Source organism: Acanthopagrus latus, chromosome 12 (genome assembly GCF_904848185.1).
Source record: "Acanthopagrus latus isolate v.2019 chromosome 12, fAcaLat1.1, whole genome shotgun sequence".
In the NCBI taxonomy this organism is placed as follows: Eukaryota; Metazoa; Chordata; class Actinopteri; order Spariformes; family Sparidae; genus Acanthopagrus; species Acanthopagrus latus.
This window is the reverse complement of record NC_051050.1, coordinates 18,536,301-18,560,326: the sequence shown is the minus strand read 5'-3', so window position 1 is coordinate 18,560,326 and position 24,026 is coordinate 18,536,301. Positions and strand designations below refer to the sequence as shown.

Genomic DNA, 24,026 nt, shown 5'->3' with positions numbered 1-24,026 from the left:
TACGACATGATGTCATTTTCCCTTTAGTTGGTGTCTATCTTCAGTTTCAGACTTGTTATCCTGCTTGTCTTCTTCATGTTGTGGTCTAAAAAGTGTCTTGTGCATCTGTGTTTCAGGTAAAAGATGGTCGCTGGCACCAGACCCACTTTGTCTTCCACTCCCTGGATCCCACCCTGCTCCCTGTGGTTGACGTCTTCAACCTCCCCAACACCTCTCCTGGCTCACATTACCATCTAGAAGTAGGTCCTGTTTGCTTCCTGTGAGGGTTGCGGTGTAAGTCGTCTGGCGGTGGAGGGATGGATCATCACCCTTAGGTGACACCCTCTTGCAGGCGTGGAGATCGGAGCAGCCTCCTCCAATCCAAGCGAGTACAAGCCTCCCCTCCAATCAGATCCTGCTTCAACTCCCATTGGACTGCAGACACAGAGGGAGGAAGCACAGGGAGCTGGGGGGACACAGAAGAGCTGAGGTGGAGCAGGGGAGTTCTTGCACTATTAGCTTCTTCACGCTCTCCAAGAAGGATCTCCATATGTACGCCTGCTTGGAGAAAAAAAAAGGCTCTATGCCACACATTCTCTCTAGAACATTGCTAAGTGAAGGGAGACCAAGGCCAAGTTAATCAGCGGACATTAGAGTAACTTATTTTTTTAACTGTATACAGTCTGTATACTGTGTGTACTTTTATTTTGGAAATACCAGGAATTCAATTCTGTTAGAAGAGAGGAATTAAAGTAATTGGGATCAGTTAAATGTACATATATAAGTATGCTTATTATTAACTTTTATACATGTATATCTTATGTAAAGAAATAATCTTCAAGTGCAATAGAAAATGAGAAGATAATTTGATATTTTAAACTTATATGGAAGGATTTTTCAGGGGTGCCATTTTTATTTGCTATCGGTGCTCGTCTCCTCGTGATCTTGCCCGTGTGAATGAATCCAGAGGCAAACTGAGGAGAGGTCACATCTGTATTTTACTGGTGCTCCAAATGGGAAACTTTCACTTTCCTCTCTTATGCAGGAAAAAACCCAGTGGCACCCAGTCAGCTCTCAGTAACAACGTCTGAAGCCACACACTGATGCACGCAAGCCGTCCAACATGGAGAGTCAAGTGCATTAAATACTTATTTGCTATATTTACTATTCTTTCATTATTGAACCGGATGCCACTGATGATTAAGGAGAATATCTGCAGTTGTGGAGATTAGAGGTCAGAGTCAAGAAAAGGGTATGGAGCTCTAGTTCTCAGTAGTGTTTTATTAATTTCTCTACAACTGTGGAGTGTGAAATCAGGCATCCTTCTTTCCTTACTTATGATTAAAGACAGGAGGTTAATAGTTATTATTTGCTCAGCACCACCCCAGGGACCAGGAGTCTCTTCTTCTACCCCACTTACAGTAGACAGACTACAGGTACAGAGGAGAACTGAGCCACAGGAGAGAGGAGAGTGGGTCCATGAATCCAAAAACTAGCCCCCCTCCCCTTCTTCTGTCCCATCCTCTCTCTTTTAATGCATGGTGCTAGTAAGTAAGTTATCTAAGGTGCTAACAATAGTGCTGTAATTACACCACTTTGCTCAAATATTCAGATGTTTATAGTGCATGCTTTGCTTAGATGAATTTTAAAAAAGTCCATATAATATATTGCCATAGCTTCCATAGTGCACTATAATGGTAATATCCCATCCAAAAGGACACAGTAAGCCGTCTGTTCTTTATTGTTCAATGCTGCATTTTACAGAGATGCTTATTTTAATTTGAAAATAATTTAAACACCAAAAAAAACAAAAACAGATTCCTCATTTTTGTATCCAGTATAATTCACAGGGTCTTAAGTATTTTTTAAGAATAAAGATTCCTTTTTCTCTGTACAAAGCCCCGCCAACAGCTGTATGTAATATTTTTTAGAAACACAACTACCGTAGTTGAGATAGTTCTAATTAAATAAAAGGTTTCTTTGTTGTAGCTGGACACAAGTGTGTATAATTGTGCAAACCTTGCTGTATACAGTGGATCCCCTCTTGCTAATTTAATGTTATTTAATGTTGTTACCGTGGTTGCAGACTGAGCAAATTTCTGTTGGTTGAAGCAATACTACTCTTTCTGACAACTTTATATATCAGTTCGCCCAACTGGTCTTGGAGTTTATAGATTTTTTTTATGTGTAAATTTGGGGCTCCAGAGAACAAATTGCTATGTTAATTATCTTTTATTTTTTTAATTTTTGTTATTTTTTTTTCTTTGCTTTATGTTGTTTTTTTCCTCTATGATAATAACCAACCGTGTACTGTACCAGGACTCTGTGCTATACTATAACTTGTGTTTTAAAGAAATTATGCAAATATGTGAAAAATGTTTCTTCTTTTTTTGTAAATCTGTTGTAGACATAAAAAAAAAAATGAGCTAAGAATACCTCACACTTGTACACATGACTCGGAGCAAAAGATTTTCTGTTGCCTTTTTAATAATTAAAGCCTGTTTGGAAAATATCAGCCAAATACAGTAAGTCATCAAACTTTGAGCGAGACCATTTCTGGTGCCAACATCCTTTATCTGTCTACTGTTTATTCATTGTTCGGTGTCCATTTGTTCAATAAATACTTTCAATTTGTGTGTGGATTGTTACTTTACAACTATTTGATAAGCTGGAATACAATACAGACTGTTTAACCCTCCTGCTGTCTTAAGGTCAAAAATGACCCTGAACTGTGTTTATCAGCAGAGAAAACACCTTAAATGTCGTTTTTTTCTACTTGAAATATGAGTTTTCCAACATTGGAAAAAGGGAAATATTACCTTTATTCATATTTCCATTGAAGCTATACTCGGCTTGGGCACAAAAATTGTCTTCGGGTCATTTTTGACCCGGCAGTTAAAATCACAGTCACAGTCAGTTACAGACCACACACACACACACACACAGTGTTGATTTATCTCAGTGCAGGTGTACCGTCAACTTTCCGTGACCCTATAACACAACTTTGAAAGATCAAAGTTCAAACAATTTCAGACACAACCATCAAGGCCCTGTTTACTAACACTTCTATATTCAGAGTGTAAACATGCTGCAGGTGACAGAACCCTCAATTCAGACACAGGTCTAAGACCAGTGGGTGGAGCGGCTGCTTGTTCCTCTGTAGAAGTCGTGGTCGCCCTCTCAGATCACCTTGTTGGTTTATGTTGTTCACATTTGACTATTATTGGAAGTGCCTTCAGTAGATTGCATTCAAAACTACTTTCTGGGCTTTTGTAATACTTTCTTGGGCTATACAAGTACTATTTCTTGATAATATATTTAGAGAGAGAGTTTAACACCTTTGCATTATCAATCAATTATCTTTCTCTACACCTGTTTTAAAATTAAGGCTATGCAGTGTTGCTTTAAACTAAGATTCTTACATGTTGCATCTTTAATGAGTGTAATTACCACGTGAGCACAACCAACCATAAGCAAAAACTCTCAGGCCTGTTCGACTAGATTTTGACACAGAGCTAACCTAACCTAATAATGCGGGGACCTTGGCTGATTTTATACCGTATTGGTGCAAATCCTGTCACAAATCTGCAATTAATAAAATAACCTCATACCTCATAGTAAAGAGAGGTTTTTGGGGTCTCTTGCAGTCTGAGGCCTGTAGCAGTCTGCCCACATTTCTCAGCCTGCTTGGGTTGAGCCAGTTAAGATGAAAAGGGAGTGGTGGGTGTTTCAGATGAACTCATAATGATGGTCATCACTGTGTGTTTGCCTCACACACCACGTCCATGAGTGTGTGTCTGTATCTGAATGCTGACTGAACACACAAGCATATCTGCTTAGAAACATCAGATTGGAGGAGGCAAGACGCACATGCTGCATCTAAAGAAAGAGCAAAAATGCCTCCATCATGGTTCACTTGGAGTTCATTTTGAAACTTCACTGGATCCGGGCTGAAATTAAGAGCTCCACCGCTAGATGTCGCTGTTGTTGTCTGAATGACTTTCATGCGCGGTTGAACCAGCTGGTTACAGGTTGCAGATGTTTCCTGAGCTTGGCTAAGTAGGTGAACACCCAGACAGACAGTAGTCGTTACTGTTTACTGGATATCTACTAAATGCTATAATTAGTCTGTTAGAGGGAGCCAACGTTAATTACTCAGAGCAACACGCCCAACATACTTGCCACACACATACAAATTATCCTTAAAAATACTCTTTGATGAAGATCTCAACACACAATTAAGTTTTGCACTGCTTTAGCTTTTCATCCTTTTTATTAACATAGATTTTGTTGAAGATTCATGACTATAACAGGCCACAGATGTATGCCCATCTATTCTAATCAATGCAACTATGCAGTTTATCTATGCTTTATATCGTGATGATATTTATAAGTCGAGGAGATAAGGATTGATTCATGGGCCCATTAAATAAAAACACGTCATTTTCTCTTAGAAGCATGTTGTAAGAGGCGGTAACATGACTACATGTCAGGAGCAGATTCTTCAGCCCACAGCGACTTTATTTTTGAGCTTCCTTGCCCCGCCCCCAAATGTTTGTTTTGGCCAATCACTTGGTCCCAGTATCCACCCAGTTCCATGCTGCATTTCAGCTACTCGAAATTCTTACGTTTACAATCGGAAACAATAAACCTGCATTCAAATATTATTTTGAACAATCAACTAGATTTAGTTTACAATAATAATGATATATGACCTGTGTTAATGTAGCTTTACATCGTCATATCCCTCTTTTTACGCCACACACTGTCGCGTTGCATTCAACTAGGCAAATATTTCCAACACAGCCTGAATGCCTCATCAGTTTCCAACGTGCACAATGGTGACGTTTACCATATCATGATGGCGGTAGCCTGGACTATTTTGAATTCCGTCCCGCTTTTCGAAGTTTACGCTCCGTTTGGTCTGTAAAATGCCTTATTATTCTGGAGAGCACACTAAATAACTCAACCGGTGTCATGGATTCCGTCGTGGGGGACGATGTGACGCTCCCCGTGGACATCAACGGGAGGTAAACCCACCAACAAAAGCTAGCGAGCTGGCTAAGGCTAGCTTGTAGGGGTATTGCTGTACGTTGTAGCTAACGCAGTTAATCCGAAAGCAATAACTAGTTACCGCTAAGCGGGCCATGACTATTAACTGGAACAACGCAGAGACACTTGAGTCGTCATGTAACGTTATATGATACAATGTTTGCGCTGTACTGAATTAGCCACTACTAGTAATTAGCTTTCTGTCTCATAACAAATGAACTAACGACAGAAAGCTAGCTGTTTGTCTTGTTTATTTTCCAGGTTGTAAATTAGTAGGTCAACTGACATCTGGATGTCACACATCAAATTCGTCTGTGAAAATTACCATTAAAGGCCAACATGATGATTTAATAACAGCTAGCTAACTTGCGAGCTGTAATATCGGTTTCGACGGTGTTATTACTTTGGGAAAAACTGAAGTTAGTCTCGTGAGCTAACCTAGTAATAAGTTAGTAGTTAGCTAACGTTACATTGACAGTGATCAATAGGTTGCTCCTGGGTCCGCAGCAACGTCTTTGACAGACTAGATGGATATATTACACTTTACTATACGAATAATGTCAGCGTTTCAATCAAGATTGGCAAAATCCTTACATCGAAGATAACTACAGTTTCACTCAGCCTCAAAAATGTGGAAATACAAGAAAAACTGCGGGCCAGAGCACACTGATACATACTCCACTAAGACACCAAAAGTGCAGTGCAAACACTGGTACACTAAGCCTGCCATGCTTCGACTAGCAGTAGTTATTTCCGTTATAAATCATGTTCAGCTCATTGGTTGTTGCCGTGATATTGCTGCGATTGGTAGGTCGGCTTTTGTTGACCTGTCATTGTGATAGCGAAAGAAAGCGGAAATTATCGGAGGCAGTCCTTTTTTTTCAGAGGGGGTTCAGACTGCAGCAGCAGCAGCGACGTCTCCCCCCCTGCACTTTCTGCACAAACTGAGGAATTAACATGACGTTTTTATTTCTTTCTCATCCTGCGTGACATGAGAGAAGAGAGTGACTGTGGTAGGTGAACTGTGCGTTAATATCTGTCGCTGGATGGGCTTCGCTAGTCTGTAGCTCCCTCTGCTCCACTGGGGGGAAAAGCTAGATATAGCACCCTTGTGTTCAAGTTTGTAGCGTCCTTTGTAAGTGACCTAGCCCCGCCGTGTCCTCCTGCCTATAAGCGGTCATCCAGGTGGTAAGCGTGCCTCCGTAATCCAAGACGTTAGCTGATATGTGTGGTGTGAATTACTTATTCTGTAATTCTGAAATCTGATTCACATTGCTCTTTTAGTTTATACGTCTCTTAAGTTGTTGTCGTTTTTTTCCATCAACTGCTGTCAGTGATATTCTGGTTCCATGTTTGTATCTGGCAGCTGAGCAAAAATGAGAAGAAAAAGAGGAAGTCAGTGTTTACAGGCTCTGACAGTGTTTCCACTGGGTGCTGGGCCGGAGGGGTTGCTACAAGTGCAGCACTGATAAAACATCTGTCGGTGTCAATACCACTGACAGATGTATTTCAGTGCCATCGATTCTTTATGAGAGAGTTTTCATCTGCGGTGGATTCTATGGAAGCTGTGTTTGTGTGTTTGTGTTCGGGGCTTTTACTGTTATCATGGCTTCTGCTGCTGAGTGCTTCCTCTCCATTAACACAGGAAGGGGTTGCTTGGCATGTGAAACCTCAGTGATGCAACAATTGACATCACATTTTTATCAAACGTAAGGTTTTTGTGGAGGATTATCGTGCTTCTGCTGCTTACATTCTTCATCCTGTTCTTTATATTGTGTCACACAGGTGATGTAGGACCACTTTGACACTAAATACACAAACATTCACTGTGAAGTCTCAGGTGCCTTAGTTTTTGTTTTTTCTTTTGGCTTTGTATCATCTTTTCTCTATTGTCATATGGTCTGTTATTTTTCTGCCATGTTGGTTTTAACTTTGTAGTGTAAAGGTCAGAGTTTGTGTCAAAGCAGAACAAAGATGGGGAAGAGTCTTGGCTTTATGGTTGCAGCCTGACACTGGAAATTCATATCAAAATGTATTTCTAGTATAGATATTCATATTCAGCCACAGAGCCATATTCATGTGATTCATATGAGGGCTGGGCAATAGGCAGACATCACTGTTTATGATTATAATGATACGAGACTATGTATCATCTTAGGTTTTTGATGTTGTTAGATCATGACATGGCGTAAGTGTTGTCTTTCCCTGAATAATCATGTAACTTGCTGAACTTACTGGACTGTTGCTTGTTCTTGTACCCTGTTTTACGTCATTATATCCACATTACTGACATTAATGACAATAATTTTATCAAAAAGCACCATTTGTTATTGGCAACCTGTCAAATTCATGCTCTATGCTGCTGTTAGTTGACACTGCACTGAGGAAGTGTTGAGTTTGTTTACTAAAGGACTATAACCTGTTGAGGTACAAAATAGCTAAGTGCTAGCATCGTTAGCATCTAAATCCAAGAGCTATCTCTGCAACAGTATTGTGTAGACATCTTTATATAACATCAAAACTCTTATTCCTTCATATCCAGTTGATGATTTACATTTTTGAGCATATAAAACTGAAATTGTTGCATATTACATCTTTGAAGTACCATTAGTCATCATTACATATTGTCACAATATCAGTCCTAACATTGATGAAGATTTGTGAAAATATCTCAAAATATCTATGCAATTATTGTGTATCGTAATTTGACAAATATTCAAATATTGTGATACAAAACATCTAATAGTAATGGTCTTATTTTGAAAGGGTCTCAAGTGATAATGACACCAAGACAAAAACTAGACCTGTTTTACAAAAATTTAATTTGCACTTCTTCCTGTATGTATATATATATTTATCATTTTGTTAGAAAATGTTGTTTTCTTACCATGCTTAGCTTAAGTACAATCTGATACGAACAAATCATGCTGGCGCCGTAAAGCTTCGCTAAGGGAATAAACCAGAGAAGCAACAGAGTGGCTGTGCTCCCAGTGCCAGGGGAGGTATGGGAGGAAGTTGTTCAATGCTAGACAATATATTATTAGACACAAGGGTCAGGGTTGAAGAACATGAGCTTGGGACCAAGTAGTTCATGTTTTTGTTGTTGTTCATGTATCCATCTGAAAGCCAGATATGTCAGGAGATTTCACACACTAATTGTTAATAAATTGAATTACTGCTACATGTGAAAGTGATATATTTGTGTTGTGGTGGTACAACTCCGATTCAGTTTGTGTCCGTTGTGATCCAGTTGTGTGTTGCTGATGTTTAGTGCTTTGTGCCTTGTCCGTTAGTGTCGCCGTCGTCCCGTCACTGTGTGATGCTTAGCTGATCAGAGACACAGTGGTCTTCTTGTGTACCAAAGAAAGCCCTCTCCGTCCATTGGATTCTCTGTTTGCTTTCCCTCTGTCCATCTGAATACGAAAGCTAGCCTGCCACTGGCACATGGTCATGCACACACTCACAAACACACAGACACACACGCTGAAGGGTCTTCTGCCAGAGTGGATGTAAATGAGGCAGAGTCATTCTCAAGCTATTTATGGAGCGTTCTTCAGGCTCAGTGGAACTAGCCAGCGTGAGTAATCCATAAACACGGCACATTTGTGATGGAGGAAAACCATAATAATTTGTATATGTGTGTGCTATGAGCGCGGACAGAGAGAGGTGCTTGCTTTGGCTGCTGTGATTTTTAGATTTGTGTGAATTGCCTTAGTTGAATATGTAACAGTGATGGTTTTTCTTGAATCACAGTGACTTGGCAGCATCACTAACCTAACAATTCTGTCCCCAGCTGCGGACTGCCAGACTCCATAGATGCTGGGGAATATTCCACAGACAGCATGACAGGTACAGTAAGACTTTTATTTGTCCTCCCTTGTGTTTTCCTTTCTTTGGCTCTGGTTGCTTCCCCCCCTGTGTATTAATTAATACTGCTGCTGAATCGTTGCTGTGACCTCCCACAGTTGTGTCTCCAAAGCTGTGATAAGGGATTAACTGGGTGATGTTAATTAGCTAATCCTGTCTCTAATTTATTGTCATGCTCTTGTAGTGTGCCAACAATATACTCAGGGCTACAACAAAACATGCAAGCCATTAAACAACTGATTTAGAGATATAGGTCAGCATCTGTGGCTTTCTGTCACGTCGCTCATATGGACAAATACACGGAGACATCCAGGAAAAACACGCTTGTAGCATTATGTAGATAAAAGATATGAAGATATATACATGACATGATATAATTGAAATAAACTGTCAGAGATCATGTCATACTGTTGATAACTACCTCTATGATATCTTTGTTTGTATTAAGCTATTTTCCAGAATGCAGTCAGTTAGCGGGATTGCTTTATGCAATTTTTCACTTTTGAATAATATTCAGCTCATGTAAAATAAATGTACCGAATCCTCATATTAAAGAAAATCTGTTTCCAATGAATCATCGTTTGTGTCAATATACAAGACTCAGAGTTTGTATTGACGCTGGTACCCAAAATTTCTGAATGATACCCAACCTTGCTAGCTAGAGTGGAAAATGTGTTTTTAATAGGTCTTTCTAAAATGCACCATCAAACCAACTGATGACCGATAAAAAACGATAAAAGATTGTGTTTGGGTTCATGGATAATAAGGCATACACTGACACGCTAAAATAACAAGAGGAACCTCAGTAGTTTTGTTAGATACTAGATCCAGGAATTAAAGGAGTAATGAATGAAGGGTAATGAATACCATCTGTAGAGATCTAGATTTTTGTTTACATTGAAGACAAGAGCATTATACACTGAGGTCAACATGGAGAACAACACGTCTCTGATTTATAAATAAAATGTACACAGACAAGCAAGAGGTACAAATGTAAGAGGTGACGAAGCTCTTCCCATCAGGCTGTCAAACTGAGAATCTGGAGGTGGTGTTGTGAAATATGTTGTTGACTCGTGTTACATGATCAGCTGTGTGCCGCTTTAAACTGGTCTGAACAGGGCAGCTCTCTAAAAGCTGAATGTCAGCTTTATCTTTCTAAAATAAATAGGTTCATGACAGCTGAGTAATTCCTGTCAGCCAGCAAGATTCTCCATGCTCTAAAAAACATACAGTAGTATAGTTGTGACTCGAATGAGTAAAAGTGCATCCCTCTGTTGTTTTACAGCTCCGTGCTTCCCTGACAAGATGTCCCCCATCAAAGCTCTCACCATGAAGGACTATGAGAACGTGAGTGATATGTATTAAGCGGCTCTGTGTTTAGTAAATTGCAGTCGTGATTAAGGTTTCTTGGATCAACCAAAGTCCATTTCCTATCACATATAACTCTTATGATAATGATTTAATTTTTACTTTCATCTTTAATGGCATCAGCTATTAAAAGATTGAAACAATGAGCACAGCAGTATGAGGTTATGAAGCCAAATTTACTCCACTACAACATACAGGGTATTTTGATTTAATAAGTCTGACTAGAAACCAAGCTACACTGACCAAATATGGAGATTTAGTGATGACAAGTGTGTGTGTAGGAGTTGGACTGAGGTGAGCTGAAACTATATATTTGAGTATTTGAGTGGAATGCATGCTCAGATTTTTTGGCCTGTGCTGCCAGGCTGGCTGAACTATCAGAGGTTTCCAGACTTCTACCTCCTCCCTTCCACAGTCTACCCAACCCCCATTACCAGATGTATGATGCTCTGAGCCTGCAGCACAATGATGCACAGTCCACTTCACACACATTTGCACTCGGACACACATGCAGGCATGAAGGCCTCCCCTCATTTTAACAATAACCACACACACCGGGTCCTTTTTTCTGCCATGTAAACATCTTGTCTGGAGATTTTCCACAGATAAAGTGCTTAACCGCTGTTTTTCTTTGACCCAGATTATTTGTCTGAACCATGTTTTCTTTTTTAATATGAGTAAAGTAAATGCTTTTAGTACATTTTTGGCTAGGCAGAAAAAGGTAAAAGGTTTTTAAAAAGCTTTTCGCCTAAAATGTAGTTTGTTGTGACATTATTTTTCTGGATATTAAAGTGTTGTCAATCGCCCCACAGCAAATCACAGCCCTGAAGAAAGAGAACTTTAACCTGAAGCTGCGCATTTACTTCATGGAGGAGCGCATGCAGCAGAAATGTGACGACTCAACTGAGGACATATTCAAAACGGTGTGGTATTTTCTTTAGTATGCAAAATGTGTATCAGTCTCTGTGTTCGTGTCATGCATTTATGTGACCCCCTCAGTGCCTTGATGCGGCATGTGACTCAGCGTTTCCTACTGGGACTAATTAAGATCTCAACATCAGCCACAACAACAGCTGGATTTTGTTTGGACCAAAATGGCACATTTATGATCTTAGAACAGCTGGCTCGCCTTTTCATTGTAGTTCGAGTGTGATGTAGGCATAGTGGAATCTCCTGGTCTCATTAGGTCTTCTAGTGTTTCTCTTTTCTTCTTTATGAGGAATGAAGTGTCATGTTATCTTTATATACACACTGCAAGACAAACCTTGAGATTTATTCATTTGTTCATGCTATCAATGCAACTGTCGGGGAGAATGATCTCTAAGAAAGGAATATTTTTCATGTGTTTGTGCAAGTGTTTTGTGATGAATCAAGATGTACAATTTTTGCTATAATGGGTTGATTACTGTCCCTTTATAGAACATTGAGCTAAAGGTGGAGTTGGAGTCTATGAAGAGAGAGCTGGCAGAGAAACAGGAGCTACTTGTGTCTGCGTCGTGAGTATCCTCCCCTCTATAAAACAAAGGCATGAAGATGTCGTGGACGCGCAGTGGTAAATATGTATATGGGCGCTGACTCTATATCCCCTGTGACTGTTTTTCAGGAAAGCGCTGGAGAGTCTGGCTGGTCGAGAGCCAGGAGAGCCCCAGCGTTTGAGGGAGCAGGCTCAAAGAGAGATGGATGCTCTCCGGGAGGCATTCAGCAAGAGGATAGCTGACCTAGAACAGGTGAGTCAAAAAATTGTTTCATCCAAGTGAATTTTACAGTTACTGTCCAGATACTTATAACTTGCCCCATGTAATATATTTCTAACTTGATCTGCTTAGGAGAGCTAATCAGTATCGGACAGTCATAAAAATCGGCATTGGCAGTTATTGTTTCGGCGCTTTTCTCACTCTGTCTTTTTGCTTCATGCTAGTCTCTGCAAGCGGCAGAGGAAGAAGTTGAGAAGATGGCAGCCATCGCCGAGCAGGAGAAGCGTAGAAATATTAACATGGAGAAGCAGCTCCAAGCCCTGGGTCCACAGAGCACCTTCACCCCCGTCCCCAGCCCAGTCCAAGACCTGCAGCAGGCTCTGCAGGACAAAGACAAGTAGGGACACTGGAGGCAAGCAGGGATTGATATTTTGTATTTTCTCTGGATTGAAATCTAAGTTTTTTTTATTGTTTTGCTCACGCCAGTATCATCGAGCAACTCAAGATCACTTTAAGGAACCAGGAAGCTGCAATCCATCAGAAGAAAAGTGCCGAACAAGGGACAGATGCACCAGCAGCTGATGGTGTTAAACAGCTGTCTGATCTCATCGCGAAGAAAGATCAGGAACTTGAGGTATGACTTTCATATGTTGCTAAAGATATGTTATTTTGAAGGTTTACCTCTGAAATAATACAGAAACTTCTCTAATTGTTGAGTTACTTTGGTTTCAGTCACATGTTTCCATGGAGTATGTACAATATATTCATAGAAATTCAATTTTAATGGCGCTTTGTTCAGCCACTAAATAACTAAGATTTATGTCAGCACTGCATAGTTTAAATGAAAAGACACTTGCGTAACCTTTTTTACGCTCTGTCTCCCAGGCACTGAGGGACGAGTTACATAGAGGGAAGGACCAAACAACACCAGATCATCAGGTTGGTGTTGTGGAGACCTCTTCATTTAAACATTTTTTGGTGTCCCTTGAAATGACTACTGTATGCTGACATCTGGCTGATTGCTTACACTCACCTTTGTTGGATTCTTTCTATTTTCCCATATATATTTTTTTATCTTTTGTTTTCGTCTTTCTCTGTGGGATACTTCTTTTATGTCCTTCTGTCATATTCCGTTTGAGAGATCTTTCTTGCCTCAAACCAAAAGTTAACTAAATGTTGATCAAACCTCACAGACCAACAGATACACACAGGCTATGTTTCCATGCTGTGTGTACAAAGCAGGTTCTGTTAACTTCAGAGGATCGCCTGTGTTGTTCTGTTGAACCACAGGAAAACTCCTTTGGCGCTTGATGACTTGCTGTTTCCCTCTTGTGCCTCCTGGTGCTGTTTTATTTTTGTTGCATGCTTCAGTTAAGAGACTGAGTACTCCCGTTTGTTGTTCTAATCTTGGAAAGAGCTGCAATAATTTAGTTTCTACCTCCTTGTATGTGAAGATTTGCTGCTTTTTCTTGTTGTTTTTATAGTAAATTAAGAGTTTTTGGCTTTTGGACTTCATTGTGGACGTTAGAAGCAATTTGAAGATGTCATTTTAGGCTCTAAAGAATTGACCTGTATTGGAAACCTTTATTTGGAGGACTGGAAATTATTCTCTTGCTGTATGTTCTTTATACCAGCTATATGGTTTTAAATTCTGTGGGTCACATATCCTAAATCTGAACCCATTTTATTGGGCTGATATTATGTATTTTAATGCAGTGCTGTTTGAAAGTGTTCATCTAAGCATTATGCAGTCTCTTGGTGAAAGTAATGTTGTTGTTGTTGACATGTACAGTAGAGAGCTGCTCGTTGGTCAGTGTCCATGGTTTCCTCATCAGGCCTTGACGTCTGGACTCAGGTCCCAATGTTAAGACTGGATTACCATGCTGTCTGGAGACGGTCCCTCTGAGTTATTTATGTCCATCCTCCTTTATTAAAGGAAAATAAACAGTCTAGCTGCTGGTGCTTGGTCAGTGAATATGCTGCATGTTTTTCACAGCATTTTGAATAATTGGACCCAATCTTTCTACCAGCGGTGCTTTTGGGGCATGGCAGGACTTCAGATGTCCTCTCCTGGATAGAGGTCTAATGGATTACCTGACAGCAACGACTGCCAGAAAACACCTCCTCTATTCTTAAAGCGGATCTTTAGATGTGCTGCCAGGCAGGATGGACTCTGTAGTAGTGAATGGCTGCTGCCATCTTCAACCATCGCATGAGGATGCAACTGTATGGGGCTGCCATTCATACCTGCTTTTCAGGGCATTTTAGAGGACGTTTTCTAGAGATGGTTTGGCACCGGCCATAACACAGATCACTGCAGCAGTCCTAGAGGATTTGATCTGATTGAATATGTGGGGGAGAGTGGAATAGAGGCGGGAGCAGGGATTATCAAAGGCTTAGGGCTTATAGTGCCCTGCACTCAGTCATTCTCCTCTGTGCTTCTCTTGCTGATGCACTCAGAGAAAATGATAGATGGCTATTTCACTGTTGGCAGGCTGATGGCCGTTACGCCAGTGGACAGCGTGTGTGTCAGTGAGATGCTTTTCGGACTTGTTTTAAGTGGGTGACTGGAATCTAAAGATCTAAGGTGCCATGAGGGAGCCGTGTCGCATTTGCGGAGTTCGTGTGGTAGGAAGCCAGTGTCGCTGGATCTTCAGCGGGGTAGCAAATAGGAAGCTACAAGTCATCTTGTCCCATGTGCTGGGCTGGGAGGTGACGCGTGATGGCCGTGGAGAGTTCCTCTGTGGAAAATGCGTGTTCCAGTTGGAGAAGGTGGTACAGTGTGATGTCAACATCAGCCAGCTGCAGGATGAACACAACAGTCAGATCCAGAAGCTGCAAGCGGAGAAAGATCACCTGATCCAGTGCATCGTCCATGTCTACAGTAAAAACAATCGAGGCCTGGTCGGGAGTCCCAGGGAGAGCACCGGTTGGAAGAATCCACGCAAGTCCTCTGGGGTGAGCAGTCCTGATGATGAGGCTGTGTGTCAGCTGGCCTCTGAAGGACAGCAATTCAGCGAGAGTGGAAGCGGTTATGTGGTGAATCGCATGAAAAGGTGTGTGAGTCTGGATCAAATTTCGAGTAAAGTGTCATTCTCAGGGCGCTCAGGCCTCAAGAGCAGCAGGCTGGGATCAGCGGCAGGGCTCGATGGCTCTCTGAAGAGCTTTGGTCTCCGAGGCACACGGCACAATTCACAGAGCATGTACCTGGATCTTGTCCAGCGTAAGGGCATGCTGCCTAAATCTGGATTTAAAGGTCGCTCCACTTCGCTTCAGTCCCTCAATAGAGACTTTTCCTCAGACACTCCGCCAGACCCTCCAGCCAAACCTAAAATCAGAGAGCCAAAGTTGTTTATTTCAAGACGTGGTGCCGCTGAGGACCCAGGAGGAAAGGCTCAGGCCAAAGCTCTGCTCCGCAGCTCCTCAAATCAACCCTCTGTGATCTCTGACCTGATCCAGCTCCTACGTTGCATCTCCAAGCAGCAAATCATTGCTCCTGCAGGAAGCCACATTCCTGTCCTGAAGAGATTGAATACTGGCCCTTACAACACCCGAGCGAGGCGCAGACACAGAGAGGCAGAATGGAAGTCTCTTCATGACCTGACAGAGGAATTTGATGATGAGTACACTCCTGTCAGAGTGAAGGTAGCTCCTCTCAGTAACCCCAGCTGAGCAAAATCCTTTAGCATCAGTAATGAAATGTGGAACAAAACAGCTTTGCCTCTTATTGCTGCTATTAAAACACTTTTCCCCTTTCCTGTTTTGTGTGTTCTCTGGATTTATTTAGAAGCAGAGCGAGATTAGCCGGTTGGAGTCCTGCAATAAGCTGCTGACTGAAGAGCTCACCCGGACAAAAGGCACCAATGAGTCTCTGATTAAAACGCTGGAGGATACCCAAAATCAAAACAAGGTACACAGAGATGACATTTTGCCCTTTCAAATATTTGTGTCCTAGTTTGCTATGTTTCATTTTATAAGATTCATTTTTTTATGCTAACAGAACTTGTTGGTGAAGTTGGATGAGAAGGAGGATGAACTCAGCTCTGAGAAGAAAAATGCTCTGAAGCGAGACAAAACAATCCAAGGGCTCACTCAGGTCCTCAGAGAAAAGGAGAAAGAGGTGAGATTCATTCTTCACTGAACACATTTTATCTTCCGTGGGGATCATAACAGTTGTTCACTGTGACAGACTTCACATGTCTGCTCTCTCAGTATTCTGTATTATGCAATATTCTAACACCAACCTGTCTGTCATTCTTCCTTTGTGTGTATGACACAGATTGCAGAGCTGTGTCATGAGATTGAGGACAGGGATGATGCTTTGGCTAAGGCAAGGGAAGCAGCGCATAAAGCCCAGTTGCAGAAATACCAGGTAAATCTTTTATACGTAGAAAATCAAACAGTAAAACATCTATGAGTATTTTTCTTCACCATCTCACCGTAAAGATAAACATTTTCTCGCATATATCACACAGGGTGTAGAGGAACACCAAAATGTATTAATGGAAAAGCAAACAGAGCTGGCCCATCTCCAGGGGGAACACCATGCCAAGGTACTCGAAGCCCAAAAGCTACAGCGTGCCCTGGACAGGAAGGAGCAAGAGCTGGCTGACTTGCAGCAGGCAAAGGACCAGCTGGAGGTGGAACTGGAGGACCTGCAACAGCAGAAGAAGAAGGGAGACAAGGCCCTGAATGTAAGACCCTGAAAGTTATCCGGTCCATATACTCAATAAAAGTTTTTTTTTTTTTTTTTAATTGTGGTGATTCAAATTTTAGCTTTTTCTGTAACGGTATTATCGTTTCTCCCTCCAGGATCTGAACAATCAGATCAAAAAGCTGAGTGGTGAGATCGGCGACAGGGAGAGTGCTCTGGAGCACCAGTACCAGGAGCTGCTGGATCAAACCAAAAGAAAAGTGCAGGCCCACGAGGTGACCATCCAGCGGCTCACATCCACTCTTGCAGATAAAGAGCAGCAGCTACAGGTGACACAGCAACATCGAGCATATACAGACAGATTGTAGAGCAAAAGATATAATATTTCTGTGTGTATTATGTTTTTGTTTTTATCAATTAGGACATCTGTAATTTAATATATTTAGATAATTCATCTTGTGATTACTTTTGCTTGTGTTTGTTAGGAGTACATGAACATGGTCAGAGACTTCGAGCAAAGCAAAAGTCCGGGAGGAAACGACAGCGTGCTTTCCAAGCTGCGGCAAAGGCTGAAAGAAAAGGAGAAGGCTCTGGAGGTGCGCATTCCTTCTGTGTAATCTTCTCACCACAGTGACTATAATTTAATTCTGACATTCCTCTGTTTGCTCTTTCACAGCAAGCACTGGATGAGAAGTTTGCTGCCATTGAGGAGAAAGACAATGAGATACACCAGCTGCAGCTGTCTCTGAGGGAGAGGGAGAGAGACCTCGAAAGGCTGAATAACTTGCTCTCCCACAACGAGGAAACCATCAATGTGAGCAGTAATGACCATGTTTGATTGGCCTTTCCTAGTAATTAGAAATTAGATTGGGCTTTAATCCACTGCATCTGTTTGCTCATTCCTCTCCTTCCAGAGTTTTGACAGTCTAATTAAGGAGAAGGATGTTGAGCTGCAGCATCTTGCAAACACTCTAAAGAATCTGCAGAGAGCCAAGCAAGATGTAGAGGATAACTTGAACAGATCGCTGAGGGAGAAGGACTCCATCATCAGTCAGCTACAGCTCTCACTGGAGGGCAAGACAAAGGATATGGAGGTTAGTAAACAACACCCTCTGCTGCATTTCAGCCTTTTTTTTTAAAAAACATTCTGACTGGAAGTTTTTGCAAATACAAATTCTTGATCCTGATTTTATCAACTTTGTTTTCAGGAAATGGCCGAATCAATGCTGAGCCAGTCACAGACTCACGCACGTGACCTCGCTGAACAGATGGGCCAGAGGTTAAAGGTCACAGAGGCTATGTTGGCTGAGGCTGTGAAGGCCAGGGAGAGGCTGGTTGCTGACAATGAGAGTGCTGTGGAAGGACTGTTGGCCACAGTCAGCAGCAAGGACCGTCTTCTCAAGGTCAACATTTAATTAAACAAACATTTTATATAGATTACTTCAGGGAAACCTAATCTTTTGAGCAACAGATGATGATAGGATACTGAAAACATGATAACAGTAAGAATACAGTCAACATGCAATGAAACAAGAGCGAATGGAAAAGTGAATTTGAATGTTGAGACAGACATATACACTGCAGTGTGTATGATATTTACACTGACACATCTCCAAAAAGGCATTCGTACATACAGACTGTGGGCAAACCTCGCCGCTTCTCATTACTGTCATCTTTTCTTTCATCTTCCGAAGGAGTCTGCAGAGCACTACAACCGTATGCTGTCTGAGCGCACTCAAGAGATCCAGGAGCTGAGGAAGCAGCTGTCTGACAGGCAGCAGCAGCTTGTCACTGCTGAGAAGCAAAGCTCCACAACCGCCCAGGAGGGTTATTTAGAGACCGCGGAGCTCCGAGCCCAGCTTGCTGAAAAAGAAAGCATCATCAACGTGAGTTCCTCTGGGATACAACACAGTCACTCAGCTGTAAAATGTGCTTGACTTCGAAGCTTAACGAGGAGAGTAAATCAAATCTCCCAAGGAGAACAACTCATTCATTCTGACTTTAAATGGCCTGTTGGGTCTTTTGATGGTCCTTGATTTCTTGACAGATTTCATCATTTAAACATGGCTTTGTTGCTATTTTTATGATTTTGCAGAAGCTTCTGCAGCGTGGTCAGGAGAGGGACAAGTTTCTGGCAGAGGTGAGGCAGAGGGAGGAGCCGGATCATGTGTTGGAGCTCAAGCAAACCATCCAGATCATGCAGGAGAAGTTGGACGAGAGGGAAGGTGAGGCCTTTTGCACCTTTAAACCCTCTCACTGGTTATTTATAAGTCAGAGTACGTGTCGGTCCTACATTTGATTCTATTTTTTTTTTCTTTTGTGCTGTAGTTGAGCTGTCCAGGAGGAACAGCGAGGACAATGGGGAGAACATTCCTCTCGCCAAGAAGTCAGTCGTCATCCTGAAGAAAGAGCTAGCACAGAAAACTGAGGCTCTGAACAAAGCACTGAAGAGGGAGAATGAGCTGAAGGTCAGTTGGCTGTAAGCATTTTTCTATGTCTAAAACCAGGACTCTCACTAACAAGTGTCTTATTGGTATTCAGATCTCTTTGGCAGAGCTGCAGTCATTGCTATCTGAGCTGGAGGGTCGCAATGAAGGTCAGGCTGCTAATATTGAGTCCCTGACTGCAACACTGAAGACCAAGGATGAGATTATTGATGTAAGGATACACCCCCATTCAAAACTCCTATTGCTCAATGGGAACAATCAGCAGCTTGGAATAAGCAGTTTTTCTTCTCGGTGCATATGAACTCTTCTTCTGCATTCTTAGTTCTCATGTTTTGTTTATGTCTCTGGACAGGTTCTCCACCAGCGCCTCGGTCAGAGAGGGGACAGTCGGGCGGATCATACCGAGAATCAGATCATTGGCTCCGGCATGGAGAGATCACTCCCTGGACTCCCTCAGAGAGAGAGAACCATGATTGGAGGCGACAGCCAGCAAGAAGTAAACTTTCCTTCTGAATGAAACCAAAAAAACATATTTTATGCTTACTGCCTTTGATATTAAGACCATTACTCATTCATTTTATGTCTCCCTTTAGGCTTTGCCCAACCTTATAGCCTTGCAACAGGAGCATGATGCTCTGAACAAAGCCCTGAGAGCCGAACAGCAGCTCTACTCCAGTCTGGTCAGGACTGTAAAGGAGCAAGACAGGTAGGAATGATGATCACCAACAAAAAATTGAAATTTTTGTTGATTAGGCTAACTTAGTTAATGCATAGACCTTACTTTATGTATATGCCTGTGTGTCTTTTGCAGTGCTCAGCGTCTCCATGCTCTACAGTTGGAGCTGACAGCGGTGCAGCTCCTCAGACAGCAGCTGGAGGAGAGCATCAAAACTAATGAGGAGCTCAGGGACGACCTGGAGAGAGAGATACACAGAGCCAAACTCAGAGAAGGTGCAGTGCAAACACACTGGGTGGTAAATGATGGTGAATGAAGGAAACACCATGTTTAGTGCAGAAGTTGTCAGAGGAGTTAGGAAATGATAGCTCACAGAGACATGCATTCATAGCTCATAGGGAAAATGAACACATACACACACTCACACCTGTTGTCTTTGTTTTGTGTGTTTGCTCCACTAATATCTCCTCCTGACAAGCTCACATCCTCTTTTTATGTTACTATGTTGCACATGCAAACATTGGCCTCCACTCCTCCTCTTTGTTCACTTTCTTCATTGTTCCTTATGTCATCACCTCCTCATCTGCATGTTCCTGTTTTTTCTCTGTCTCTTATAAATGTACTGGCCTCACACTAATCCACTCTGTTTCTGTTTGTCTGTCCTTTCTAAAAAAAGTGAATAAAGACTTGTGTTGGCCGATCTTCTTTCTTTTCTCACTTTAACATGCTGTCTGCTTGTTTTCTGACCATCCCATTAAAACATTTGGTTGTCTGTTGATGTCATCGCCTCTCTGTAGCCCCTCTGGTGAATAATCCAACCCATCCAACCATCTGTCACATGATTTAATTGCACACGCATGTCATTATATAACCACTTCAAGAGGTATTAAAGGTTGTTATGCTGCTATAAAATCACAGGTTGTCTTAAAGTAGAGAAGCTCACCTAAAATAGATCTAATTTATTTTTTTTGAAGCCTCAGTTTATCATAGTCTGATGTCACACGGTTAATGTAATTAAGCACAGTTAATGGCTCAGATGTAGTGGGAGATGGCAGTGCAGCCTTGAGACTGATTAAAAGTGTCACTGTACACTCAGGTAGTTGCCTAAGCCAAATTATTTCAGCGTCCGCCCATGTGCATGCATGTGCTCGCCTGTGATGCACCCTCACCCCCCCGCCCCTGTCTGAAGAGAGCCAGGTGTATAAATAGGTCAGCTGTAAGTAACAGGCTCACATTCACACTGAATCAAGATAGATGTAGCTACAGTCATTTACAAGGATTCAGCTTCCACGTGTCTTGTTTTGTGTAATGATTCGATTATATAATAATGAAAATAATATACAGTAGTACATAGAATGTTTGCATGCAACACACAAAACCAGTAGTTATATTTGTGTATGGTAACAAGCCCTCTATTAAACGTTCATAAGCACTATGGAAATATTTTATGAATGTTTTTTTTACACATCATAAGTAGTTGTAAGTAGCTATAAGACCAAGTGTTCAATGAAAGTGAATGAACAGTATTTGTGAGCAAGTATAACTTGTCCTATGAAGACGTACCAGTATTTTTTTTATCATATCTGTGTTTTACAATGCTGTCATTCAGTATCTGAAATACAGCAGCCTCCACGTGAATTCAATTTGTATATGCTGCTTATAAATGCTGAATAGGGGGTTGAGGGTAAAGTGTTGCTGTATGTCAGTGTTTTACAGTCCTGGGCAGGTGGCCCCCCTGCACCAGGACTGAAAAATGTTGCCTTATATGTCAGTAAAGTTTCTGAATATTTATTTTTTCAATGGCTGCAGATCCCAAACTTTACCCTAGTTTACCTGATTCAGCTTTGAATTGTATATGTATCGGTCAGTTTATCTCTCACAAGGATATCATCTAGTTTAGATTAAATTTAGTTTAGTTTGAATTTTGAATTTTTGAAATAAAATGGATTTATTTATTTATTTTCATTTAGTTACTTTATCAATTATCAACATTGATTGAAAAAAGTCTGCATGCTGTAGCTCCCATAAGTGCAAGTTATTGGCACATCCAAAAGTGATATTTCAAGTGAAGGCTCTTCTTCAGAACTGGTCTGAAGTTACATTAAATTTCACTCGTAAAGGAGCTACACTATGCAGACCTTTTCAGGTTCTTCTATTCTAACACCTGCCTTAAACCGTTTCTGGATGTGGGTGACTGCTATTTATTGTTTTCTATTCCACACAGTCATACAGACACTTGACTATAAATGATGCAGACCATCAGTTCCTCTAAAGTTAGAAGCATTTTGAAAATGAACTTTCTCGTCACACCAGGAACATGGCTGTGAGTAACCCTCTGTGTATCTGTTCAGGTATGGACCTGATTGATCCTAAAGAGCTGGAGAGCATGAGGCATCAGCTGGAGGATGCACAGCGCTGGAATGCCTCTCTGCAGGCTCGCTTAGGGGCCATACAGAACCGGGGAGGAGGGGTTGGAGGGGCCAATGATGGTGGTAAGAGCAGAAAATGACCCATAATTTCTTATTCCTAAGTTGGTTTTTAATAGGTGGAAGTGTCTGATACATGTGACTAATGTTTTTTAGGTGAAACTTTGAGTTTCATCGGCGATCAGACCTCCTACATGAGTATCTGTGTGGGAGAAGGGCAGGATGACAGTTTGTCTCAACTGTCTGCACAGGAGCTCAAGCAGAAGGTGAATAATATATTTGGATAAATGTATTGTTTCTCAATCTAGTGAATGTAACCATCGAGTTTGAGTGGTTGAAAAGATGTGTCACCAAATACGTAAAACATGAATGGATAAAAATAAAAAACAGAGTCTCTCTGGGCCTCAGGTGCTCGAGCTGCAGGATTGTGTCAGCAGACTGCAGGAGTTGAACAACGAGCTGCAGAACCGCCTGTCACTATTGGAGATGTCAGCCCATGACACTTACAACAAGGAAGACCAAGTTATGCCCGGCAGTAGCCCCTGGAAACAGGTTAGAGGCCACCAAAGAGACAGCTGCAGTTGAGGCGTCGACATTTAAACCCTAATCTTACAATGAAGGACCTTTCTGTCATTTATCTAGAAATCTTTGTACAGTTTTTCCACATTTTCTAAATACTTAATGAATCATGTCTGAGTCATTGTCTAACATCCACCTTTTTTAGCTCCTTTCTAACCTCTGAACCTACATCTTAACCTTTGCTCTTTCAAGCCTGTTAGTAATGTCTCTTTGCTCTGTAGTACTGTATGTCTTATTTCTCTAACAAGTGTCTTTCTTGTCTGTAGTAGAAGATACCTTCCTTTTCCCTCTTCACTTTCCTAATCAGTCCCTCTTTTTTTTTTTTTATCTCTGTGTCCCATGAAATGCTCTCTCTTCACCATGCCACATTAGACATGTCATACCATTCTGCTGTTGCTGTGCACTGTTTTATGGATTCTGTTCCCACATTAAGTTTTTTCTTTTACCGAGCCACATTTGTCATACTCGCCTCCCATCCCATTACTCTAGCAGCTCGAGAAGACGCCGGAGGTGCACAGTAAGAGGGCGTGTCACTCCAGTCAGGATAAAGAGAGTCAGACGGACATCAAACTAGGACAGGTATGAAAGAGATAACCATTTATTGAAGACAGAATTTTGTGTTTATAGTTTGTAGAATTCTGTTTTTTCATGTAACTTCACTTCTTAACTATCCCTTTTTAGACGTTGCCTGGAAAGCTGTGGGTTGATACGAGTATGGACAGTGGCCTCGGCCACAGTAGAGAGCACGCTCCGTCTGGCAACGACACCTCAGACACTGTTGAAAAAGATTCTAGGAAGAGGAACTCGGAAATAATGGCACTTAAATCCCTGCTGACTGATTGTGGGGCCACATCAGTTTCACAGCTCAGGTGGGTCTTTTCTTCATTAGTGTCCTGCTATTTTCACTCAGTTGCCTGATTGGTGAACTGATTGAAATTCATTATATTACATTCATTACAGGGAGGTCCTGCTCAGACTCAGATCAGAGAATGCAGAGCTGCGGGGTCTCCTGAAAGAACAGAAATCGACCGAGTGTAAAGAGAAAGAGAGCACAGACGCCTCAGGGAACAGCAGTGACGGACAGGCTGAACTGAGAAAGAGTGTCGAAACGCTGCCGGTCGAGTCAAAAGCTCACTCTCAGGTCAGCAGTCTGTCGAAGGACATGTCTGATGGGCAGACCCCTGTCACCACAGAGGGGATGGAGAGTCCACAGTCACAAAACAAGAGTGCAATGCAGCATGTCTCAAGGCATGGGGTAAGTTGTGTATTATGGGAAGAGTGTAA

General features: G+C 41.7%; 3 protein-coding genes across 13 annotated transcripts in view; all 3 read left to right on the top strand.

Moving 5' to 3' along the window:
* col27a1a (collagen, type XXVII, alpha 1a) overlaps nucleotides 1–2,613 on the top strand; it is an 89,021-nt gene extending 86,408 nt beyond the window's left edge. For 2 of the 3 annotated variants that reach the window (XM_037117795.1, XM_037117794.1), the window contains exon 62: nucleotides 117–2,613. In XM_037117795.1, coding sequence (XP_036973690.1) covers nucleotides 117–263 — 147 coding nt within the window. In that variant the 3' untranslated portion in view covers nucleotides 264–2,613. The remainder of the gene's footprint in view (nucleotides 1–116) is intronic. The other variant, XM_037117797.1, reaches the window with a different exon arrangement.
* Nucleotides 2,614–4,799: 2,186 nt separating this feature from the next.
* The window catches only part of cdk5rap2 (CDK5 regulatory subunit associated protein 2), a 33,005-nt gene continuing 13,778 nt past the window's right edge, over nucleotides 4,800–24,026 (top strand). For 4 of the 9 annotated variants that reach the window (XM_037117994.1, XM_037117992.1, XM_037117991.1 and 1 more), the window contains exons 1-31: nucleotides 4,800–5,009; nucleotides 8,825–8,880; nucleotides 10,184–10,245; nucleotides 11,079–11,189; nucleotides 11,686–11,762; nucleotides 11,870–11,993; nucleotides 12,185–12,357; nucleotides 12,447–12,594; nucleotides 12,846–12,899; nucleotides 15,748–15,870; nucleotides 15,961–16,080; nucleotides 16,240–16,332; nucleotides 16,436–16,654; nucleotides 16,773–16,943; nucleotides 17,100–17,210; nucleotides 17,291–17,428; nucleotides 17,529–17,708; nucleotides 17,823–18,017; nucleotides 18,309–18,500; nucleotides 18,710–18,839; nucleotides 18,943–19,082; nucleotides 19,156–19,272; nucleotides 19,414–19,557; nucleotides 19,655–19,767; nucleotides 19,873–20,012; nucleotides 22,089–22,229; nucleotides 22,320–22,429; nucleotides 22,572–22,715; nucleotides 23,232–23,321; nucleotides 23,424–23,611; nucleotides 23,703–23,997. In XM_037117994.1, the coding sequence (XP_036973889.1) occupies nucleotides 4,957–5,009; nucleotides 8,825–8,880; nucleotides 10,184–10,245; nucleotides 11,079–11,189; nucleotides 11,686–11,762; nucleotides 11,870–11,993; nucleotides 12,185–12,357; nucleotides 12,447–12,594; nucleotides 12,846–12,899; nucleotides 15,748–15,870; nucleotides 15,961–16,080; nucleotides 16,240–16,332; nucleotides 16,436–16,654; nucleotides 16,773–16,943; nucleotides 17,100–17,210; nucleotides 17,291–17,428; nucleotides 17,529–17,708; nucleotides 17,823–18,017; nucleotides 18,309–18,500; nucleotides 18,710–18,839; nucleotides 18,943–19,082; nucleotides 19,156–19,272; nucleotides 19,414–19,557; nucleotides 19,655–19,767; nucleotides 19,873–20,012; nucleotides 22,089–22,229; nucleotides 22,320–22,429; nucleotides 22,572–22,715; nucleotides 23,232–23,321; nucleotides 23,424–23,611; nucleotides 23,703–23,997 (4,152 nt within the window). In that variant the 5' untranslated portion in view covers nucleotides 4,800–4,956. Of the gene's footprint in view, nucleotides 5,010–5,940; nucleotides 6,045–8,824; nucleotides 8,881–10,183; nucleotides 10,246–11,078; nucleotides 11,190–11,685; nucleotides 11,763–11,869; nucleotides 11,994–12,184; nucleotides 12,358–12,446; nucleotides 12,595–12,845; nucleotides 12,900–15,747; nucleotides 15,871–15,960; nucleotides 16,081–16,239; nucleotides 16,333–16,435; nucleotides 16,655–16,772; nucleotides 16,944–17,099; nucleotides 17,211–17,290; nucleotides 17,429–17,528; nucleotides 17,709–17,822; nucleotides 18,018–18,308; nucleotides 18,501–18,709; nucleotides 18,840–18,942; nucleotides 19,083–19,155; nucleotides 19,273–19,413; nucleotides 19,558–19,654; nucleotides 19,768–19,872; nucleotides 20,013–22,088; nucleotides 22,230–22,319; nucleotides 22,430–22,571; nucleotides 22,716–23,231; nucleotides 23,322–23,423; nucleotides 23,612–23,702; nucleotides 23,998–24,026 lie in introns of those variants that run through there. The other 5 variants (XM_037117995.1, XM_037117990.1, XM_037117988.1 and 2 more) reach the window with 4 other exon arrangements.
* On the top strand, nucleotides 13,630–15,644 carry LOC119030425. The gene has a single exon (XM_037118001.1). The coding sequence runs from the start codon at nucleotides 14,553–14,555 to the stop codon at nucleotides 15,630–15,632; it is 1,080 nt and encodes a 359-aa protein (XP_036973896.1). The 5' UTR covers nucleotides 13,630–14,552; the 3' UTR covers nucleotides 15,633–15,644.